We start from the raw sequence: 21,736 nt of genomic DNA, 5'->3' as shown, positions 1-21,736 counted from the left end.
GTGACAGTGCTTTTCCCAGCTCAGGTTCAGCTCTCCTCCGTCGGGTGGGGCTTAGGGTGACGGTTTGAAATTTTTTTTTTTTTTTTGACAGGCAGAGTGGACAGTAGAGGGAGACAGAGAGAAAGGTCTTCCTTTTGCCGTTGGTTCACCCTCCAATGGCCGCCGCAGTAGGCACGCTGCTGATCCGAAGCCAGGAGCCAGGTGCTTCTCCTGGTCTCCCATGGGGTGCAGGGCCCAAGGACTTGGGCCATCCTCCACTGCACTCCCTGGCCACAGCAGAGAGCTGGACTGGAAGAGGGGCAACCGGGACAGGATCGGTGCCCCGACCAGGCCTAGAACCCGGTGTGCCGGCGCCGCAAGGCGGAGGATTAGCCTAGTGAGCTGCGGTGCCAGCCGGTTTGAAATTTTTCTAACACAATCGTGTGATGCTGTGTAGCTCCCCAGAAGTGCTGCGCCCCACAAACCCTGGTATATTCTTAGTTCTGGTGAGTTTGCAGGAGTTAACGACCTCCCCTGCAGGTTCTCCTTGGCCCATGGGGTGCCCGGGTGCTGGAACACCCAGTGGGTCCCTGCCAGTCGGCACGCACCAGCCACCCTGTCCTCACGCTCCAGCTTGGCTAAGGCTGCTGGGCCCTCACTGGAGAGGACTCAGGGCGCTCCCCGTGACAGCCACGCCCCACGCCCCTGTCCTGCAGGGTCCAGAGCTTACAGGGAGCTGCGGCCGCCTACGACGAGTTCCGCCGCGGCCACGACCACGTGCTCCGCTTCTTGACCAGCATCCCCAGTTACGAGCCCCAGGAGACGGACAGCCTCAGCCAGGTGGAGACCAAGCTGAAGAACCAGAAGGTGAGAGAGCTGCTGTGTGCACACGCACGGGCAGCCCGGGCGTGACGGAGGCAGCAGCCCCTCTCTGGGGAGGACGCCAGGCCTCCAGCAGCACCACCGTCCTGCCCCCGCAGCCGCTCGGCCCAGGGTCCCGCGCCTCCACGGCAGCACAGAGCAGCCCTTCGGGGAAAGTCCTGGTTCCAGAGCTGTGCTTCCTGCCCCCTTGGGGTTCCAGGCCGTGCCCTGGGGTCCGCGATGAGGACCCTGGGCGTTCTCAGGCCAAGACAGACAGCCCAGTGCTGGGGCAGGCGTAGGGCAGCAGTCAGGACGCTGCTGGACACTCACGTCTGGATCACAGGGCCTGGGTTCGAGCTCCAGCGCCGCCTGCAACCCCGCTGCCCGCTAACGTGCATGCTGGGAGGCGGAGGACGAGGCTCGGGTCCTCGAGTCCCTGCCGCCCGCGTCAGGCACTCTGGGGACCACATGAAGACGAGATCGCCCGAGGTGGCAGCGGGCACCTGGCGTCCCAGAGCACTCGGTGAATGTCCGTGCCTCGCCAACGTTCAGTAGAGCCCTGGCCTGGACTCCGTGCCGAGCAGATGCCTACAGGGAAGCCGCTCATCCTGCTCTGAGATACAGGAGCCGGGTCCCTGAGGACTGCGGCTGCTTTACCCGTGAGAGGTGTTCTGTTTTCCCCAGTCTGCACTTTCACAATCTCTGTCGTTCTACAGAACCTGCTGGATGAGATAGCAAGCAGGGAACAGGAAGTACAGAAGGTGTGCGCCACCTCCCAGCAGTACCAGCAGGCTGTGAAGGTGAGCGTCTGTCGGGGGACACACGGGGGGACACGCCGGGGGCGCCTCCCAGGAGCTCCTGCCCCAGCGGCCGGCGGGCTGGGTGCCCTCGGGCACTGCGGGGGGCCACGCAGACTGGCATGGCCACTTAGGCTAATGGCTCAGAGGGAGGGGCTGTGTGCGCTTTGGAAGCAGGCTGCTCTTCAGGGGAGCGTGTCCTAAAAGGAATAGCACACAAGAACAAGGCGGGATGAACACACTTGTGTGAAACACACCACCTGGAGTGGCCTTGGCGCCCACTTGGTGCGAAGCCACCGCGTGGCGCTCAGCTCTAGGCCCGAGTGCCTGCAGGGCACACGCGGTTTGCCTCCTTGGGGGCAGATGGGACTGGCATACTTGCGTGTGCGCCGCTCAGTGACGTGTCCGTGGTCCGTGATGTCTCGGTTCTCAGCCCCTCCTGGCCTTCAGTCCCGGGCCCAGGGAGAGGAAGCGCTCGCGGCACCTGCCAAGGGCCAGTCTCGCTCGGCAGGAAGGGACGTACGAATGCGGGGTCCCGTCTCAGCCGCCCGCCCCGGCCCTGCTCTCCCCAGGACTATGAGTTGGAAGCAGAGAAGCTCAGATCCCTTCTCGACCTGGAGAACGGGAGGAACAGCCACGTGAGCAAGAGAGCCCGGCTACAGGCCCCCGCCGCCAAGGTGAAGGAAGAGGTGAGCCCGGCGCCGGCGGAGAGCAGGCCGCGCACACGCAGGGCAAACCAGGCGGACAGCCCTGCTGGGTCCACGCAGGTTTGGTAGAAGATAAGGAACTTGTTCTGGGGCGGCGACATCGATAGGATACAGACACGGCCCGGTTAAGTTTCTAGGCCGGAGCCGTGGAGCTCGAGTTGCCTCCCTCCCCTCCCCCCGCTCCCCTTGTAAACACACAGTACAGGGCCGCTAGGACCAGGCCCTTGCACACAGGAACGTGAAGACTCGCTCGGGGTCGAGACTGAAACCTGGACCCCCCGACGCTACATCTGCCTTGCTCTCTGCCTGTGAGACTGTCACACAACCCCCCACACACACCCCAGACTTGCCAGAAACCGCGCCCCAAGATTGGCAGCTCCTCGCTGCTCAGCCTGCTGACGTGTGTGCCGGCTTCTTTGCAGGAAGCGGCTCTGGCGGCCAAGTTCACGGAAGTCAATGCCGTCAACAGACAGCGGCTGCAGAACCTGGAGTTTGCGCTCCATCTCCTGCGGCAGGTAACTGATCTGAGGGAGAAATTCCACCTAAAACTCCTCCCACCGGCGGGGGCTCCTCCCTGCTAACGTCTCTGGGCGGTAGCAGCATGGAGACGGGCCCAGGCCGGCACTCACGCTGACAGGAAGATGGCTAACTTACGTATTCAGTTCAGTAACCACCTGCAGAGTGCCTCATCAGAGTTATCTTCGAACGTCCATAGCGTTTACGATAGCCCCGGCACAGCAGGGGCCTGGGGGCGACGCTCGCCAGCAGTGGGCTCCTTGCCCGAGGGCCCGACCCCTCCGTGGCAGACGGTGCTGCTCCCCTGTCCGTGTGCAGTGCACTGCCCGCGTGTCTGCTGTGAGCCCAGGCAGTGCCCCACGGGTGAGGCCTTGGGGACAGCTGACCATGGCGGGGACGCTGCAGGATCCCTTCAGACTTCTGCACTTGGGAAGTCTTGCCTTGGTTTAACTTCACAAAGCTGGACTCGTTTTCCCAAGTAACCCTGCGGCTGACGTGAACCAGCCCTGAGACAGCCCCTCGGGGCCCACCGGGCAAGTGGTCCGACCCGTGTCCAGATGACCCAGACCCCCTGGGCCAGGTGGGGACAGGTGAGGCATGTGCCGCGGCGGCGAGTCTGGCTCTCACCACGCGTGGTCTTCTCCCTCACAGCAGCCAGGCGTGGAAGTGACCCGGGAGACCGCACAGGGGAGCGCGCCGGGCTCGGGCGTGGAAGAGACGTGGAAGATGAAGAAGGAGCTGGACGAGGAGACCGAGAGGAGGCAGCAGCTGGAGAGCGAGGTCAGGAGCGCCCAGGAGGAAGTCCGGAGCCTGCGGACCCAGCGGCCTCAGGAGGCGGTGGTGACGAAGGAGGTGCTCAAGCGGGTACCGGACCCGGCGCTGGAGCAGAGCTTCCAGCAGCTGCAGCAGACCCTGGCCGAGGAGCAGCACAAGAACCGGCTGCTGCAGGCCGAGCTGGAGGCGCTGCAGCCCCGGCTGCGCGCCCTGGAGCAGGAGGCCCGCAGCGGAGGCCAGGAGTACGTGGTCAAGGAGGTCCTGCGCATCGAGCCCGACGCCGCCCAGGGAGACCAGGTCCTGCGCCTGCGCGAGGAGCTCGAGGTGCTGAGGCGGCAGAAGGGCGCCCGGGAGGCGGAGGTGCTGCTCCTGCAGCAGCGCGTGGCGGCCCTGGCCGAGGAGAAGAGCCGGCCGCAGGAGGTGGTCACCGAGAGGGAGGTGGTCAAGCTCCAGAACGACCCCCAGCTGGAGGCCGAGTACCGGCAGCTGCAGGAGGAGCGCCAGCGGGAGGGCGCGCTCAGGGAGCGGCAGGAGGAGGAGCTGAGCTTCCTGCAGGACAAGCTCAAGAGGCTGGAGAGGGAGCGGGCCATGGCCGAGGGCAAGATCACCGTCAAGGAGGTGCTCAAGGTGGAGAGGGACGCGGCCGCCGAGAGGGAGGTGGGCGAGCTGGCCCGCCAGTACGAGGACGAGGCCGCCCAGGCGCGCGCCAGCCAGAGGGAGAAGACGGAGCTGCTCCGCAAGATCTGGGCGCTGGAGGAGGAGAACGCCAAGGTGGTGGTGCAGGAGAAGGTGCGCGAGATCGTGCGGCCCGACCCCAAGGCCGAGAGCCAAGTGGCCAACCTGCGCCTGGAACTCGTGGAGCAGGAGCGCAAGTACAGGGGGGCCGAGGAGCAGCTGCAGAGCTACCAGAGCGAGCTGGAGGCGCTCCGGCGGCGGGGCCCCCAGGTGGAAGTGAAGGAAGTGACTAAGGAGGTCATCAGGTACAAGACGGACCCGGAGATGGAGAAGGAGCTGCAGCGGCTCAGGGAGGAGATCGTCGACAAGACCAGGCTCATCGAGCGCTGCGACCTGGAGATCTACCAGCTGAGGCAGGAAATCCAGGCCCTCAAAGACTCCAAGCCCCAGGTCCAGACCAAAGAGGTGGTCCAGGAGATCCTGCAGTTCCAGGAAGACCCCCAAACCAAGGAGGAAGTGGAGTCGCTGAGGGCGAAGCTGTCGGAAGAGCAGAAGAAGCAAGTGGACCTGGACAGGGAGCGGGCGGCCCAGGAGGAGAAGATCAGACAGAAGGAGGAGGAGCTGGCGCAGGTGACCGAGAGGGTGGTGCGGCAGGAGGTGGTGCAGTACGAGGAGGAGCCCGGCCTGCGCGCTGAGGTGAGCGCCTTCACTGAGAGCATCGACGCGGAGCTCCGGCAGATCGACAAGCTGCGCGCCGAGCTGCGGCGGCTGCAGCAGCGGCGCGGGGAGCTCGAGCGGCAGCTGCAGGAGCTGGAGCGTGAGCGCCAGGCGCGCCGGGAGGCCGAGCGGGAAGCGCAGCGGCTGCAGCAGAGGCTGGCCGTGCTGGAGCGCGAGGCGGCCGAGGCCCATGAGACGGTGACCCGCAAGCAGAAGGTGGTGCTGCAGCAGGATCCCCAGCAGGCTAGGGAGCACGCCATGCTCACGGTGCAACTGGAGGAGGAGCGGCACCGGCGGCAGCTGCTGGAGGGCGAGCTGGAGGCCCTGCGCGGGCAGCTGGCTGCCCTGGAGAAGGTGGAGGTCAAAGAGAAGGTGGTCGTGTCCGAGAGCGTGCAGGTCGAGAAGGGCGACACGGAGCAGGAGATCCAGAAACTCCGGAACAGTCTGGAGGAGGAGAGCCGCAGCAAGAGAGAGCTGGACGCCGAGGTGAGTCGGCTGGAGGCCAAGCTGTCCGAGCTGGAGTTCTGCAACTCCAAGTCGTCCAAGGAACTGGACTTCCTGAGGGAGGAAAACCACAAACTGCAGCTGGAACGGCAGAACCTGCAGCTTGAGACCCAGAGGCTCCAGTCGGAGATCAAGATGGCCGCGACGGAAGCACGAGACGCGCGCAGTTCGCCCGCGGCCGACGCCGGGGGCAACCTCGACTCCAGGCTGTGGTCCCTGGAGCGAGAACTGGACGACCTCAAGAGGCTCTCCAAGGACAAAGACCTCGAGATCGATGAGCTGCAGAAGCGCCTGGGCTCTGTGGCCGTGAAGAGGGAGCAGAGGGAGAACCACCTGCGGCGCTCCATCGTGGTCATCGACCCTGACACAGGCCGGGAGCTGTCCCCCGAGGAAGCCCACCGGGCCGGGCTCATCGACTGGAACATGTTTGTGAAACTCAGAAGCCAGGAGTGCGACTGGGAGGAGATCTCCGTGAAGGGTCCCAACGGGGAGTCCTCGGTGATCCACGACAGGAAGTCCGGCAAGAAGTTCTCCATTGAAGAGGCCCTGCAGAGCGGCCGGCTGAGCCCCGCGCAGTACGAGCGCTATGTCAACAAGGAGATGTCCATCCAGGAGCTGGCCGTCTTGGTGTCCGGGCAGAAGTAGGTGCAGCGCTCCCCGCAGCCGCTCCTGCCCAGGCTCCTCGCCCGTGCGGAGCCCAGCATCTTGCCCTCACCCTCAGCTCACGGAGGAGCGAACAGGCACCAACTCACGGCAGGCACCTCCCACCTCGGCTGTCATCCTGCCTGCCTGAGTGACCCGCCCTGACCCCGGTGACCTCAGAACCCCAGTGCCGTTCCTTTTTCTCCCTTTTCTTACATATTCCCAGCAACAGATTCCATGTGATGCCTGGAGACCATCTGGAAACGACCAGTGCATGAGACCACGGCACATGAGCCTGCTCCAGGCAGCAAGGGCCTGCACTTAGCCAACGGCCAGATGCCACGGCCGGAAGGACTCCTTCCGTGGGCCTTTATCTTTATCTCATCGGAGGACAAGGCCCCTGAGGGCTGCCTGCCTGCACCTGTAATCCTCCAGGGTTCTGGCCAAGAACCAACTTTGCCTCAGGCTTCCTCCACACTCGCTCTGCTCGTACGACACACCTGGGCTTTGTCCAGAAAAGGTGCACGGGACCCAGCACGGTGTCTGGGCCTCGCTGCTACGGTGGTCGAGAACTGTCAGCCAGACTCTCCCAGGAAAACGCGCCGCCGTCAGACTGCTCCATGGTTCTGAAATGGAGGCATCTGAGTAGTGGACTGTGTTGCTGTTAGCCCTGGTTTCAACGCCTTACAAGTCTTGCTTATGATCTCACCGGTATTTAGGTATATCAGACAGCTGATTGTTCAGTTAAGTTTCTGGTTCTCTGCATCTCTACAACCCTAACCTCACATGCATTATGTAAGAAAGTGGCAGGTAATAGGGAACTTTATTTATAGCATGAAAATAAAAAGCTGGTGGCTTGATCCTCATCTCACAGCGAGCATGTTTCATCCCCTTTGGCACCTGAGACCTCTTCTCCCCTCTCTGAACTACAATGGAGAGTCCACATAACCAAGCCCCTATGGGAGGAACAATCACTTACAAAAAGGGTAGAAGTAAAAGAGGAGAAACGTGTTGGAAACCTTGAAAGAATTTATTGAGTTGCTTTATACAAGATTAACAATTTCCACACCACCCCCTAACACCAACATGGTGGCTGCACAAAAAGCCACAGCCCCTCTCACACCTAAGAAACGGCCACGCCTGGTAAGTGCTCAGAGACCCTCTGCTGCACCCAAGACACCAAACCCCTGCAGCACCGAGGCCCTGAGCCACTCTGCCCAACCCTCTGCTGCAGCCGGGCCTGTGTATCTGCCTTGCCATGGCTGCTTAAGTCACTCACTCTTCCATTACCACAAATAAAGCATAAACAAGAAAAAGAAATCTCAAACTCCCCATCAAAGAAACATTTCCCTGAGGCAAGAGGCATCACTAGATTCCTAAAAAGAGGGTTTCCTGCTCCAGCTGCACACTCAGTGGTACATGGGAGGAGGGAGCACCAGCAGGGAAGGGAGGGGGCTGGGGCTGGGACCCGGGTGTCACGGGCAGCGAACTCCCACTGCTCAGCCTTCACTGACGGCCTCTGCTCTGCTCGGCTCTGAGCTCAGCTATACAAATCTCTTCTTTGGCTCTTTTGCTACTACCTAAGACTATTCTGTAAACAAACTGGAAATCCAAGTTGCAAAACACATACATAATAAAGGGATAAGGAGTCCGTGTAGCCCAATGTAAAACACAGATCGGTTCTTATGTAAAAAAGCCATCAGAGCAGAGGCCAGCGGAGGGCTAAGAGGCTGCGCTCCTCGGAAGGCAGGAAGGCCGCAGCCTGCAGGAACTGAGCTGCTGAGCAGGGTGCCGTAGGAGGCAGGGCCCCAGGCTGCTCGTGTTTTCACACAGCTGTGCGTGTGCCACACGCGCACTCTCAACATGTCTGAAACGGCTTAGCGGCAGTCAGGTCAGACTCGGCGTGGCACAGAATTCACAGGACAGGCAAAGGCCTTCAGAGTCCCTGTGAAACCGCCACTGGCGAGTGTGACCCAGCACGCAGTCAGCGTCCCAGCCTGCCTCGGATCCACTCTGCCCTCCTCCGTGCGGCTGCCTGGACTTCCAGGCCTATTCGCACATGGCAGACCTTGCAGAGGCCTGTTCCCGCAGCTCTGCCCAAGACTGATCTAAGAGTTAAGACAAACCGGAATGTCTATCTATGACTTGGACCCCCTCGTTATCCTTGGCCCTCAGAGAGGTCAAAGGCTCTGGGGCCCGGCAGTCCACCCACGTGAACTCTGGAAAAACAAAACAAGAGCCCTGCTCAACAGGGACCTGGGATTATGGGGCCCAGACGACCTGCAAGGCAAGACAGCACAGATCGTGATGTGCAACTGTAAAAAACTCAAACAAAACTGGCTTCGTCTTCAATACAGACACATCTTCTAAAAAGGTCTCCACACAGGTCCACTCAGCGGGCTGAATGGATGTGCACTGTCAAATCCTGCCCCACCATAAAGGCACTGGAATTACATCTTCCTAAAATATGATGTGTAAAGAACTGTCCCAGTCCATCCAATGCATTTAATGGTAACGATGAAAACAGCCCAAAATAGGTGTCTTTAAAAATCCTATTACAACTGTGAATCTACAAAGGTCATTTCTCCGTAAGAGCTTCATTGTCAGGTTCCAAGGAGAAACTGGCCCCTCACAATGGCCAGATATTAGATGTTCTCAGTATTTTGCAAAGAGATCAGGTAGGTCTCCCAGCTGTGCCTGTGGCCAGAAGGAGCCCCTGGCCACTAAGTGCTAGGAGGCACTCGGGTTCGGATGGATTTGAACCACAGCTCTGCCGCCGGTCTTGTAAACACACGCTCCCCTGCCCAGAACTGCCCTCCGACCACCGTCAGGCAACAAAGCCACAAGGCCGCAGCACCAGGGTCGTGAAGTGCCTCGTGAGTGGCTCCCTTGATTGAAGGCACCTCAGAAGTGCCAAGAAATGCTCCACTTAGGACTCACACCTGTTCCCAAAGAAACCAGCTGGCATACGGAGGACAGTGAGGATCTGTGATCCAAGACCTACACAGCTGGCTTCCACCCAGACCAACGTTAGTCAAGCCTCTCCATGAAAGCAGTCATAATTTCCGTGGTACACCAGGCCCCTTCCCGTGAAGCTGAGAAGCATCTGAAAAAGAATAAGCAAAAACAGAACACAGAGAATCAGAGAACAGGTCTGCGGTTCCCTTATGGCAGCAGTAACCAAACCTCAGGAGGATCACTTAACCCCTCTGAACACTGAGCAAAGGCTCGAACAGGAAACAACCGACAGCGGCCATGTGTGTGCGTGCCACTCGCAGCAGCCTGCGACATGCATGGACACGGGTGCTGTGCAGGCGACGGCAGCTGCGCACGGCTCACAGGATGGCAACTCTGCTATGCAGCCTAGGTCACTTTAAGTCTCTGGCTACCCCTGCCTTGCCCTGGTAAGGCCTCCCGACCATATAAGCTCAAGATAGCGATGACCACTCCTCTACCATCAAAAAAAAGACCCTCGGGTTGAGCAGAAACAAACTCAAAGACACGAGCATGCCACGTCCACACGGGGAAGAACTGTAAACTGAGCAGACACCAGCCATGGCTGACATGCCGACACGCAGGCAGCTGGCCCCTCGCAACCCTCACGTGACCCTGCAACCTCAAGTCCACTGAGGGGAGAAGGGCCACTTGGATCAAACTGCTGTTTGAACAGAGCTGCTTTTCTGATAGCCTGTTACTATCCTGAGGAAAAAGAAAAATGGCAATCCTGGGGGGGGGGGGACCCCACAGACCAACCAGTCTGTCGTCAGTGTCTCCCATCGTTTACTCTGCGAGAGTAACTGCCCAGCGCAAGCAGAGGCAGGCAGCCTCAGCACACACGCTGCCACTCTGTGCCCTGGGGGAAGGGGAGTCACTGCGGCTCGCTGCTCTCCAGAACAAAGCGATGACCGTGGACACAGGTGTGGCCCTCAAGGATGCAAAACTGCCACCTGACCCAGCAGGCCTCAGCCTTCACTATGGCTGCTTTGGCCTCAGGAGCCACAGATCAGGAGGGTAACTGGGACATAGTGCCCCAGGCATGCTTGGAGCAGGGCTGGAGTAGGAAGAGAACAGTCGGTCAAAACCAAGACATCATGAAGCTCCCTGCACCAGAATTCCACAAAATGCACCCAAGAATCAAGAATCCAGGACAAGGCAAAGCCACCTGTACACAGGGCGTCTCCGTGCTGCCCTCAGTCACCACGCTAGGTCTGAAGCCCTGGTCCACAGGCGCCCGCGGCCTCGTTCCTGGCATGCTCCCGCATCTCTGCTTCCCTTTCCACATCTGGACAGGCCTAAAAACTGCCCCTGTCTGGGACCCTCGCTGGCATCGAAGTCGCTGCCCTTCCAAAAAGCCCTTCACACTATGTGGATTTTCTCTCTGAGGGTAAAGGAACTTCAGGGAGCCTCTGGCTACTGCTAACACTGGGAAGGCACCGCTGCTTGGAATTAAAAGCCTTGTTGCGCCTAGGTAGCCCTCGAGGATATGCACCACTGCCTGCCTTGTTTCTAAGTCAAGAAAAGGTGAGCTGAGCAGCAGGAACGCCTCGGCCTCGCTCTCAGGACCCACAACCCTCTCTGTAATCACCCAGTGGAACGCTAAGCAGCAGCTTCAAGTGGGGACCGATGGAAAGTGCAGAACCCCTTGTCATTCGGAGCACCCACAGAGCCAGAGCCTTGAAGGACAAACCAAGACGTCAACACAGTGACAACAGGCCACGACACTGAAACCCTCAACAGTAGACAAGCGGCTACAGGTGGAAGGGGGAGGAGCTCACAGTGCACATGGCACACTGCCCATCTGTGATTACCTGGCAGAGTCTGCGGGCTATGGGCGGACAAGGCAGCGTGTGGGAGAGGCGCTGCGTGGGGTGGGCTGGGGTGCAAGCCAGCCAGAAGACCTGAGAGAAGACAGGAGGGAGAAAAGAACAAAACACACACAGTGAAGACGGGACAAAAAGTGGCTCTGGCAGTTACAAGCCACAGATGACCTGCTGGACTGGTCTGGGCTCCACACCCAAGGGGAGAGGGCTCAACACAGTCCCCAGAGATGTTCCCCCCCACACACGCCAGACACACACACACACACACACGAATTGCAGTACACAACACCACAGGGACCCGTGATCACAGCCCAGAGGTTCCTCAGGTGAGAGCGAGCAGAAACACTTACTGGGGCTGAGGCCGTGGTGAAACGTGCCGGGGGCAGGGCCTGTGACAATGGCATCCTTGGAGACCCCTGCTCTGGCAGAGTCGGCGCTGAAGGAGAGCACGTGGAGAGGAAATGGGACGGGGGCTATAATTCCCAGCGAGTTCGAGTTCATGGCCCCGGGCAGCTTCGGGCTGGTGGACTTATAGGACGAGGACAGCAGGTTTAAAGGAGAAGAGCTGGTCAGCAGCACAGCCCCACTCGTTCCTTTCTGGGGAGGAAACAGCCACACAGTGAGAAATCTGCTCATGCTCACAGGTAACCCACAAGCCACCCTGAAGCCATGCAGGACAGGGACACGTGCATGTAAAACCTCTGTACCAGCACCCTCTCCCTCTGCAGCCCACAGAGACGACATGCAGTGGTTTTCAGGGTACAGAGTCAATTTTTAAAACCAGGACATTAAATATGCCTTTGTGGAGAAATGGAAAATATATGCATCAATATCCACAAATGTCCATGTAGACAGGCACTGACGTGTGCGTGGACACTGACAGCCATAGAACACACACAGCCATACAAAAGGGCATGAGAAACACGTGAAAAAACTATGTGGGGATTTCAAAAATTTTTGCACCACAATAAACTTAACTTTAAATTCCATTTTCCATCAATGCTGCAAGTACCCTCTTAAGCTATCAGTTATATATTTATTAATCTTTGTTTTTAAGAAGAAACAGGGAAAACAAAGTGGTGGGAAGAGGGAAGTGATGCCTCCCTAGACAGACCTTTCTGTCGTTTTTTTGCAACTACAGCTAGAAGGGTGTTTTGGGAAAATGAAAGAAAAAACTCTTTCCCACTTCCCCAACCTGTGTCCAAATTTCTCAGAGCGATGCCCAAGCAGGACTCCTCACTGTTGGCCTGCGTCAGACTACCTCTCCCCCTGCAGAGCCACTGAGAAGGTGCACGCTCACTACCGCCAGCCACTGACAGCACTTCTATCCCCCTTGTTCAGAGAGATGGGCAGATCCTGCGCCTCGGGGTGCACCCCAGACTGAGACTCCCTGCGGGCACGGTGCTGAGTGGTCCTGCGGCTCCATCAGTACCCCTACAGAAATCATAGCACCCTGGGCTTCCTGTTACCAGAAAGGGATGCCTGAGCTCACCATCCCCACCTAACCACTGGTCTGGGGTCTCCTTCTCCACCCAGGGCAAGGCAAGGGGGGTGAGCTGGGCTGCCAGGATACTCACTGGCAAGGAGGCAGGCGCTGCCACACTACTAACCGCAGCCGGCTTCAGGGAGGAGGTCAGTAACTTCGCCACTCCCTGGGTCCCGCCACCAGCATCTCCATTGGGACCACCAGGAGGAGCCACCAGGGTCAGCTTCTGGGAGACGGGTGGTTTCTTCACGGCAGAGCTTGGTGCAGGCCGGCTGGCTGGCTGGCCTGCGGAGGGAGGCTGTACGCTGGGGAACAAGGGCTGGGGGGGAGAGCTCTGCACCGGCGCTCCTCCAGCAGAGGAGCCGCCAGAAGAAACCCCATGTTTGGAGGCCGAGCCGGCAAAGGGGTTATTCTTGTAAGACGGCCCTGCAGAGCTGGCTGAATGCGGCTTGGCTGCATGGCTCAGAGCAGCGGAGGACGTGGCTGGGGTCTTCTGAGAGCTGCCACCGGAGGCTGCCGTGGAGGCTGGCGCGGGGGGATGGAGGCTCTGGCCTTTGGCCGCCGTCTTCACCAGCTGCAGGAGGGAACGGTGGCACTGTGCAGAGGCGGCCTTTGGGCCTTGGAGCTTATTTACAAAAGGGGCAGGGGGGGTGAAGCTTTTCTGCTGCTGGGTGCCTGCGTGAAGGACTCTGACTTGGGGGCCAGGCACACCAGCCGCCGCCAGGGGTCCGTGAGGCGTCCGTGGCAAGCCATGGTGCTTTGCTTTGGACTGGTGAGCTTCTGGCAGGCCCTTGCTGAAGGGAGCCTGGCAGGAGAGCTCTTTGTAGCCAGAACTCTCTGCTTTTTTCTCCTGAGATGACTGCCCTAGGGCCAAAGCCTGTTCAGCCAGAAAATTGAGGGGGGATTGTAGGGAGCTAGTGGGCTGGGGGGCAGAAGGATTGGGCTTCGCAAAGTTCCTTTTCTCCTCTGTACACAGAACACCTCCAGCTTTGTCTGCAGATGCTTTGGAAGGTACAGGTAGTGTGAATTCAGAGCTCCCTGCTGCTCTGCTATTCAACACAGCCAGCTCCTTGGACACGGATTCCACCGAGGAGGTTGGATTACGGCCCAAGTCTTCATCCAGTGAGTCGTCCAGGCAGACAGGAGCAGGGCTGACGGGACCACCAGATGGCTGTGATGGGAGCTCTCTGCTTGTGGCCCCAAGGCTCGGGCCTCCGCCCTGGAGTTCTGAGGACAAAGCTATGGAGCTGCCCATCTGTCCTGACGGGACAGAAACTTTTTTATCAGGTTTAGCAGACGATTCCTAGAGGAAAACAGAAACACTGATGGGGAAAGGTATCCAAAGATCCTAACACTTGCCTGTTGTGAGAACAACTGAAGATACAAAGAACTGTGCCTTCTGTGTCATCCCAGACAAACATGGCAGAGAGAAGGTATCTGCCTCTCATCTTTTTTTTTTTTAAATTTTATTTTTGACAGGCAGAGTGGACAGTGAGAGAGACAGAGAGAAAGGTCTTCCTTTGCCGTTGGTTCACCCTCCAATGGCCGCCATGGCTGGCGCGCTGCGGCCAGCGCACTGCACTGATCCGAAGCCAGGAGCCAGGAGCTTCCTCTGGGTCTCCCACGTGGTGCAGGGATCCAAGCACTTGGGCCATCCTCCACTGCACTCCCAGGCCACGGCAGAGAGCTGGCCTGGAAGAGGGGCAACCGGGACAGAATCCGGCGCCCTGACCGGGACTAGAACCCGGTGTGCCGGCGCCACCAGGCAAAGGATTAGCCTGTTGAGCCACAGCGCCGGCCTCTTATCTTTCAGCTACTTTTAATTTTACTTTCACGGACTTGAAATGCAGAATGACAGAGCGGCAAAGACAGAGCAATCTTCCATCCACTGGTTCATTCCCCAAATGTCCTCAACAGCCAGGAGCCAGGAACTTGAACGAGGTCTCCCATGTAGGTGGCCGGTGCCCAAACATTACAGCCATCATCAACTGCCTCCCAGAATGCCTCTGAAGGAAGCTGGATTGGAAGAGGAGCAAAAGGGACTCAAACTGACACACCAATATGGGATGCGGCTCTCTTGAGTGGCAGCTTAACCCTCCACAACACCTGCCCCTGCCCTGTCTTCCAATGATGCAACTTTAGCACCCTCCAGCGTGTGTCCGGCTGGCCAGGCTGGATTTACCCCAGCAGGCTTTGTTGGTAAGGATGCCTTATCCCCACCTCCACACAGGGAAATGTTCTCTGTTCCTCTAAGAGTGTAGTAAGACTCATGCAAAGAGAGGTCCTGCCTACTGGCATTCACACGACCTTGGGGAGCTACCACCCACAATCAGGCTTAAGCGCAGCTTGAGAATGACCTGAAACCAGTGTTCTTTTCATCCTTGATATTCCCAGCACCTGTGTCCTCAGTCTGGGTTCCGAAGAATAAGGTCCATCCTGTCACTCTTGCATCCCTGGTATTTAATGTTGTGTCTTAGACATTATAGGAACTCAAAAGATAGTTGGGAGTAAGTGATCCACACATCTCGCAGGCTGCTCAGGTACGGGGAAGGCCACCCAGGAAAGAGCCACTGCTCTGCCTCAGAGGTTTCTGTGACCGTGTCTGTTCTGCACTCCCTGTACTTGCTCCATTGTTACTGTCACTCTAGGCTGTGCCACACGGGTGATGAAGCATCTCCTCCCTAGAGCCACACCTACCTTCACAGGTACACAGACATGTCTCCCCTTCACATCTGGAGGGGCTCACACAGAGGGCTGCCACTAAGACCCCACTTAATCCTCAAACAGGCTCAGCACTGGGCCAGGCAGGGACTATTCTACAGAACTGAAGCTAGAGGGGGTTAAAGCCCCCACCCTCCCCTCCAAGGCCTCTGCCCTGGGACAACTTTAAGAGTGCCATCCACAACTGCTCCCAGAAATGGACCTGCCAATCTTAACAAGTTGCCACAGTTACTGAAGAGGTTTCCTGAGCATGGCTGGCGTGTGTCCTGTGCAGGCTGACTCACCTTCACCTTGACCTTCGAAGGGGCCATTACTTTCTTCTTGGCCCTGTTCAAAGGAATGGGCACAGAAAAAGGTTGAGAGGCTATCCAGAGAAGGTGACACAGAGCAGCAGTCCTGAGAAGTGCAGGCACTGAGATACTCACAGGATTGACGTCAGGTGTCCGTGGCCTCGTCGGCTCTCCTTAAACAGAGTCCTGAAAGACACGTTACACTGGGCGTTTGCATACGGCCCTGGGTCACTGGGCCACAGAAGCACCTAGTGATCCTAGTACTCAGTGGCTGCTCCTCATTAACTACCAGGTGATAGGTGAGCGGAATTTCAAGTCAGAGGGGGAAAAAAGTCTGGGCTTTATCACGAAAAGCTACGGCTCTGCCTGAGATTTCTCATTATACATTTCCCAAAAAGGCGGCGGCAGCTTCCTCACTCCTATTGCCATCGCTCCCAAGAACAAAATGTGGGGTGACCACAGTGTGTGCTCTTCCAGAAAAACTAAAGTTTTCTTTATACGAGTCCAAACTATATGGAGAGAAAAGCAATCCCAAAGGCTCCGTGATTGGTTCAAACCACAGCTCAGTCAGTTCCAGTCAAGAAAACTAGCTCCAGGGCTGGCGCTGTGGCTCAGCAGGTTAAAGCCCTGGCCTACAGAGCCAGCATCCCATATGGGCACCAGTTCAAGTCCCGGCTACCCTACTTCAGATCCATCTCCTTGCTAATGTGCCTAGGAAAGCAGCAGAGGATAGCCCAAGTGCTTGGGCCCCTGCACCTGGAATGAGCTCCTAGCTTTGGATCGGCTCAGCTCCGGCTGTTGCAGCCATTTGAGCCATCAGCAGATGGAAGACCTCTCTCTGTGTCTCTAGCTCTCCCTGTAACTGTCTTTCAAATAAATAAAATAAATCTAAAAAAAAAAGAAAAAGAAAAAGAAAGAAAGAAAGAAACTAGCTCCTACAGACACTTCCTGTCCCAGGTTACACCTCCACTCATGGGAAGCAACATCACACGAAAGAGCCACTGAGATGCAGGGCTGGCACTCAGTGCCAAATGGCAAACAGTCCTGCTACTCGCACACGAGAAGACCAGGACGAATCCAACTCTCAGCTTCTAGCAAGAACAACCAGGCCCTATCAGGAAAATGCACACTGACATGAGAGGAGTGAAGTGAAGTGGGACAAAGAACAACAAAGTCAAAACCCCACGTGTGACTGCCCTTCCTCACGGTCCCTGTAATTAAGGTGAAGGACAGGACAGCCCCCCAGTGGCCTGGCTCACCCACTTCGCCACCTGCATGCCAGCCCCACCTGGCCACACTGGCTCTCACCTGGCCTGCATCCAGCCTTTGGGCCACAGTGGCTTCACCTCAGCATCCAGAAAGGCCTTGACACAGTCCTCCCATGCCTGGGCCTTGCTCCTGTCCAGGTCGTGACTTTCCAGTTTGATCTTCACCACTTGGCAAAGCAGCTCTCTGAGGAGTAGGCAGAAATCACAATCTCCAAACTGCCCCCAAATGCGCTCTGAGAATTCAGTCGTGTACTCTGAACAGCTCTCATGAGAGCAAATGACCCTAACTTTCCTCAGCCACAGCAGACGTGCTGACCCTGGCCCCACACACCCTCCATGAGGCCCCAGTCTGAGCACACCTGATTTCTTCATTCCACTGGAATTTCTTCCGGGGCCCCATTATCCTTCTGCCTCCCTTTTCTTCATCTTCGTCTTCATCAGAACAAATCCGTTCTCTCTGCTCTTTGTCCTTCTCCTCTTCCAGCATCCTGTAAGAGCATGAACAGAATTAAGCGGGACACTAAAGTCCTCTTGCCCCTCTTCCTCCAACCCCCTAAATATCTCAGACTGGTCAGATATATGGTGACAATGCTGAAGAAGAGTCAGGGTCTCCTGTGGAAATGGAAGTAAACACTGGGAAGTGTCGAGAAGAGAGGACACAGGCGCCACGGGAGATACTTACTTGGCAACCTTTGCTTGTGTGTGCGCCTGGCATTCATCCTGGTACTTGGCCATCTGCTCTGGCATCGCTCGGCTGATGGCTTCCTTGAGCTTCTGCAGAGGCTCCTTCAGACGTCCCCCCTGCAGGACACATCACACATCTGGACTGTGCACCACACTCACACTGAGGACACACAAGGGCACCGTGGAAGGGACAGTGCAGACGCGCCACCCATGGAGTCTCATCTGGGCTCCGAAGCCAGAGCTGCATGCCACAGCCACCCACCTGCTCGTAGAGGTGAAGTTTCCGAGCACGCTTGACCAGAGCATCCTTACTGCAGGGCAGGAACGAGGCGAGATAGGCGTACACCCCAGAACGGACCTGGCTACTCAGCTCACGCACCTGTACCTCTATACTGAAGAACAGAAGAGAGCTGTCAACAGTGGGCAGTTCGTGGAGGCCTCTCTCTTCAAGACGTCACTCTACATGGAGTATAAAGCTAAGACTCTGGCCGGTGCTGTGGCTCACTTGGCTAATCCTCCACCTGCAGTGCTGGTACCCCGGGTTCTAGTCCCAGTTGCTCCTCTTCCAGTCCAGCTCTCTGCTGTGGCCCAGGAAGGCAGTGGAAGATGGCCCAAGTGCTTGGGCCCTGCACCCGCATGGGAGACCAGGAGGAAGCACGTGGCTTCTGGCTTCGGATCAGCGCAGGACTCCAGCTGCAGTGCGCTGGCTGTAGCGGCCATTTGGGGGGGGTGTGAACCAATAGAAAGGAAAAGCTTTCTCTCTGTCTCTCTCTCTAACTCCGCCTGTCAACAACAACAACAAAAAAGCTAAGACTCAAAGCAGCTCAAGCCTTATCTTGTAGGCTACACAGCCTAAGCCAAGGCTGATGATCTTCAGACATCAAACAATGAGAGCAACTCCCAAACCCCATGAAGGTGGGCAAGCATAGGAAGTTCAGGCTCTCAGGCCAAAGACAGGAAAACAGAGCCCAAAGGGCCAAATTTCATAAACAAAGCAAGCACAAAAATTTTCAAAATGGAAAGTAACAAGTTGCTTGGGTTGAGAGGAAATACTTTCTGTAAGTGTTGTTTTCAGTTCCCAGTTCTACTTGTGGTTATGAGGTCAGGGAAATCCTCACTCCTCCAGCTTTCCCATCTAAATAACCAGAAGAACGTTCCTTTTCAATGTTTTGAGCTCTCCACGTATGACACACTCAAGTGGGTTCCTTACTGACACAAATTTCTTGTCCACGGTGACCCCTGGGCGCTGTCTGCAGCCCATGTTTCCCGACCCAAGTGGTCAACCTAGATGTGGCCAGGCAAAGTCATTTGCTAGATATGCTAGAACATTCCCAGGCCCTGACAACCGTTCTTACACACGCACAATCCTGTGTTGAGCAGCCAGCTCCCCTTGCTATGTACAGTAACCAGGGGAGCCAGCTGTGGAGCTGGAGGCCAGACACACGTTTCTGGCTTAAATTTTTGTGCTGAGTTTTTTGCTTCTTAACCCAATTCACACTGTGCAGTGCCTTGGATCTGGGAGAATCCTGTCCAGGATGATGTACACAAGCACTGAGAGAAGTGAGAGCAAGACGACGATTAGTCCCTAATGTGGAGCCCGCTCAAGGCCACCTCGCTGTCACTCATTCTTCTGGCTTCTGAGGGAAGCAACACCTGCTCTCGCTCCTCCTCTCATCTTCCAGAAAGTCCTCTTCCAACAAGTCTGACTATTACAGTGTCCCAGTAAGTCTGCTGCCTGACATTCATGAGGCTGAAAACAAGAATTCAGTGCATCCATTTGGTTTTTGTAATACAACCATAGCAGAAATGGTAAAATCCAGATCGTCTCGTCTCTTATTGGTGGCCAGCTTTATGGAGTTCGGTGGCACGTCCTCTCTCAGGGCCTGCTCAGGCCTGGTAACAGCAATTCAAACAAACAAACAAAAGATACTCACTCCAGCAGGATGCCATTAATCTCCTGGGTGAAGAACTTCTGTCTGCTCTCTCCATCAGCAGCTCTGGCAGCCTGGTTCACAGCAGACAGGAACAGCTGTTAGTGCATGCTCCCCCCAGGCACAGAGTCACACGCCATTAGGGGCACCTTCCCAACCCCGCCCTAACCCCAAAATCAACTTCACCTGTGATCAATACGCTTTTCAAATGCTACCGCAGCATGTCTACACTACCTGTTCTTCCCAGGACTTAAAGCAACAGTCATATAAGAAAATCACACATGTCTGAAGAAATAACAATACATTTGGTCGGAGGCCAATTGAGCCAGCTCTCAACCTTTCTTGTCCAGCCTCCATCATAAACTACTCTGGGACAGACATTGTATTTCCAAACATCTACAGCAGAAATGCAACTAAGAACCTCAAAACCCTGGGTCCAGCACTGTGGCATAATGGATAAAGCCACCACCTGCAGTGCCAGCATCCCATATGGGTGTCAGTTCGAGTCCTGGCAGCTCTACTTCCAATCCAGCTCTCTGCTATGGCCTGGAAAAGCAATAGAAGACGGCCAAGTCCTTGGGCCCACGCATCCTCGTGGGAGACCCAGAAGAAACTCCTGGCTTCAGACAGTCCCAGCTCCTGATGTTGTAGCCATTTGGGGAGTGAACTAGCAGATGGAAGACCCCTCTCTCTCTCTGCAACTATGCCTTTCAAATAAATAAAAGATAAATATTTTTTTTAAAAACCTGCAAAATTTGAAGGTTTCTTATTCATCAAAATAAGAGTAGTTTAAGCATATGAAGGAATTGTAACTCTTTGAAAATTCATAATCTACATACAAGATATCACAAATGTTCTGTCACCCAATCCATTAGGATGAATAATAGACTGTACTGTTCATTAACCCAAGATTACAGGATTTACCCATTCTGTCTTTTGCTTCCCACGAGAACCCAGTTCACACCCTGGAGAGCAACCCTGCAGACTCCTGAAGCAACCACAGCAGGTAGCCAACACACTAAGAGCATGGTCAGAAAGGCAAACCCTGGAAGTTGCACCCAGTGGTTCTCAGATCTGGCTGCACAGGGGACAGCCTCACTCCAGAGTGATCCTTTCCCAAGCTCTGGGAACAAGACTCAGGAATGCGTACTCTTGAAGTGACCCAGGGGACTCGAATGGGCAGAGGGTAGACAACCATTGCTCTGAAGGTTTTCTGCAAAATGTCTGAATCAGACACAGTGATGATGTCAAACAAGGACAACGAGGTGACTGAAGGAGAGAGAGATCGGTCCTGATCCACCCCTCTGGAAGTGCAGACACAGCTTGTCCCGCCACCTTCCTGTTGTCGCATCTCCCGAGTCCCTTCAAGCCTCGCCAGCTGTTTTTGTTTTTTTTTTTTTGACAGGCAGTGAGAGAGAGAGAGAGAAAGATCTTCCTTCCATTGGTTCACCCCTCAAATGGCCGCTATGGCTGGCACACTGTGCCGATCCAAAGCCAGGAGCCAGGTGCTTCCTCCTGGTCTCCCATGTGGGTGCAAGGCCCAAGCACTTGGGCCATCCTCCACTGCCTTCCTGGGCCACAGCAGAGAGCTGGACTGGAAGAGGAGCAACTGGGACTAGAACCCGGGGTACCGGCGCCACAGCTGGAGGATTAGCCTAGTGAGCCACGGCGCCGGCCACCAGCTGCTCTTTCTGTCTTCACCACTAGCTTCCTTACTGGAAGATTCCCAGGGTTCTCTCCAGAATCCACTTTTCCCAATAACTTCTTCCTTTCCGATAGTTTCAAAGTAACACACACTCATGGAGGCTCCTCACATGAAAATCTCTCAACTTCATCCTTTCCCAGGGATGTCAAAGTCATTTCCAATTACTTCTATGCACATCTGACCCTTGGAAAGCAAACTCCACCACCCCTGAACCAGAACCACCACCTCCTGCTTGCACTCCTCGAGTCTCTTCTTCTAATAACCATATTCCCAACTTCTCAAATTTCCCATTCCCACCTTAGAGCCCTTCACTGGCTCTTTCCCAGCCTAGAATCAAACCCACATGGCAGTCAGGATTCTCCAGGATCTGGGCATGGCCATCCAATCAGCTTCCATCTCCTATCACATTCTGGGGGAATCCCACCATACAGCCACTCAGCCTCAGCTCTGTGTACCACACTACAAGGCTAGCCACGCCCGTTCTCGTAACCTCTCCCCCACCAGCTTTGACTTCCTTAAGTCTGGCTGTCCACCGATTATCTGTCCAAACACCAAAGAGCTTATTTCACACTACTCTGTCCTATGGTTGGGTCCATTGCCATTTACACAGCAAGATCACAATAGACAAGAAGCAAACTTAGTCACCAGTATGTTTCCCA

General features: G+C 56.3%; 2 protein-coding genes across 4 annotated transcripts in view; one reads left to right on the top strand and one right to left on the bottom strand.

Moving 5' to 3' along the window:
- The window catches only part of PPL (periplakin), a 39,320-nt gene extending 32,232 nt beyond the window's left edge, over nt 1–7,088 (top strand). The window contains exons 18-22 of the mRNA XM_062180457.1: nt 696–846; nt 1,557–1,640; nt 2,210–2,326; nt 2,767–2,859; nt 3,512–7,088. Of these exons, the coding sequence (XP_062036441.1) occupies nt 696–846; nt 1,557–1,640; nt 2,210–2,326; nt 2,767–2,859; nt 3,512–6,175 (3,109 nt within the window). The 3' untranslated portion in view covers nt 6,176–7,088. The remainder of the gene's footprint in view (nt 1–695; nt 847–1,556; nt 1,641–2,209; nt 2,327–2,766; nt 2,860–3,511) is intronic.
- A 93-nt stretch (nt 7,089–7,181) lies between these two features.
- The window catches only part of UBN1 (ubinuclein 1), a 31,270-nt gene continuing 16,715 nt past the window's right edge, over nt 7,182–21,736 (bottom strand). Inside the window, exons 8-18 of one of the 3 annotated variants that reach the window (XM_062180458.1) lie at nt 19,376–19,446; nt 17,704–17,833; nt 17,440–17,558; nt 17,117–17,245; nt 16,798–16,941; nt 15,625–15,675; nt 15,484–15,526; nt 12,570–13,781; nt 11,343–11,589; nt 10,981–11,070; nt 7,182–9,278 (exon numbers count right to left, since the gene is read on the bottom strand). In XM_062180458.1, coding sequence (XP_062036442.1) covers nt 9,229–9,278; nt 10,981–11,070; nt 11,343–11,589; nt 12,570–13,781; nt 15,484–15,526; nt 15,625–15,675; nt 16,798–16,941; nt 17,117–17,245; nt 17,440–17,558; nt 17,704–17,833; nt 19,376–19,446 — 2,286 coding nt within the window. In that variant the 3' untranslated portion in view covers nt 7,182–9,228. The remainder of the gene's footprint in view (nt 9,279–10,980; nt 11,071–11,342; nt 11,590–12,569; nt 13,782–15,483; nt 15,527–15,624; nt 15,676–16,797; nt 16,942–17,116; nt 17,246–17,439; nt 17,559–17,703; nt 17,834–19,375; nt 19,447–21,736) is intronic. The other 2 variants (XM_062180459.1, XM_062180460.1) reach the window with 2 other exon arrangements.

This window comes from Lepus europaeus, chromosome 21, assembly GCF_033115175.1.
Source record: "Lepus europaeus isolate LE1 chromosome 21, mLepTim1.pri, whole genome shotgun sequence".
Lineage (NCBI taxonomy): Eukaryota > Metazoa > Chordata > Mammalia > Lagomorpha > Leporidae > Lepus > Lepus europaeus.
This window is presented reverse-complemented; position numbering and strand designations above follow the sequence as displayed.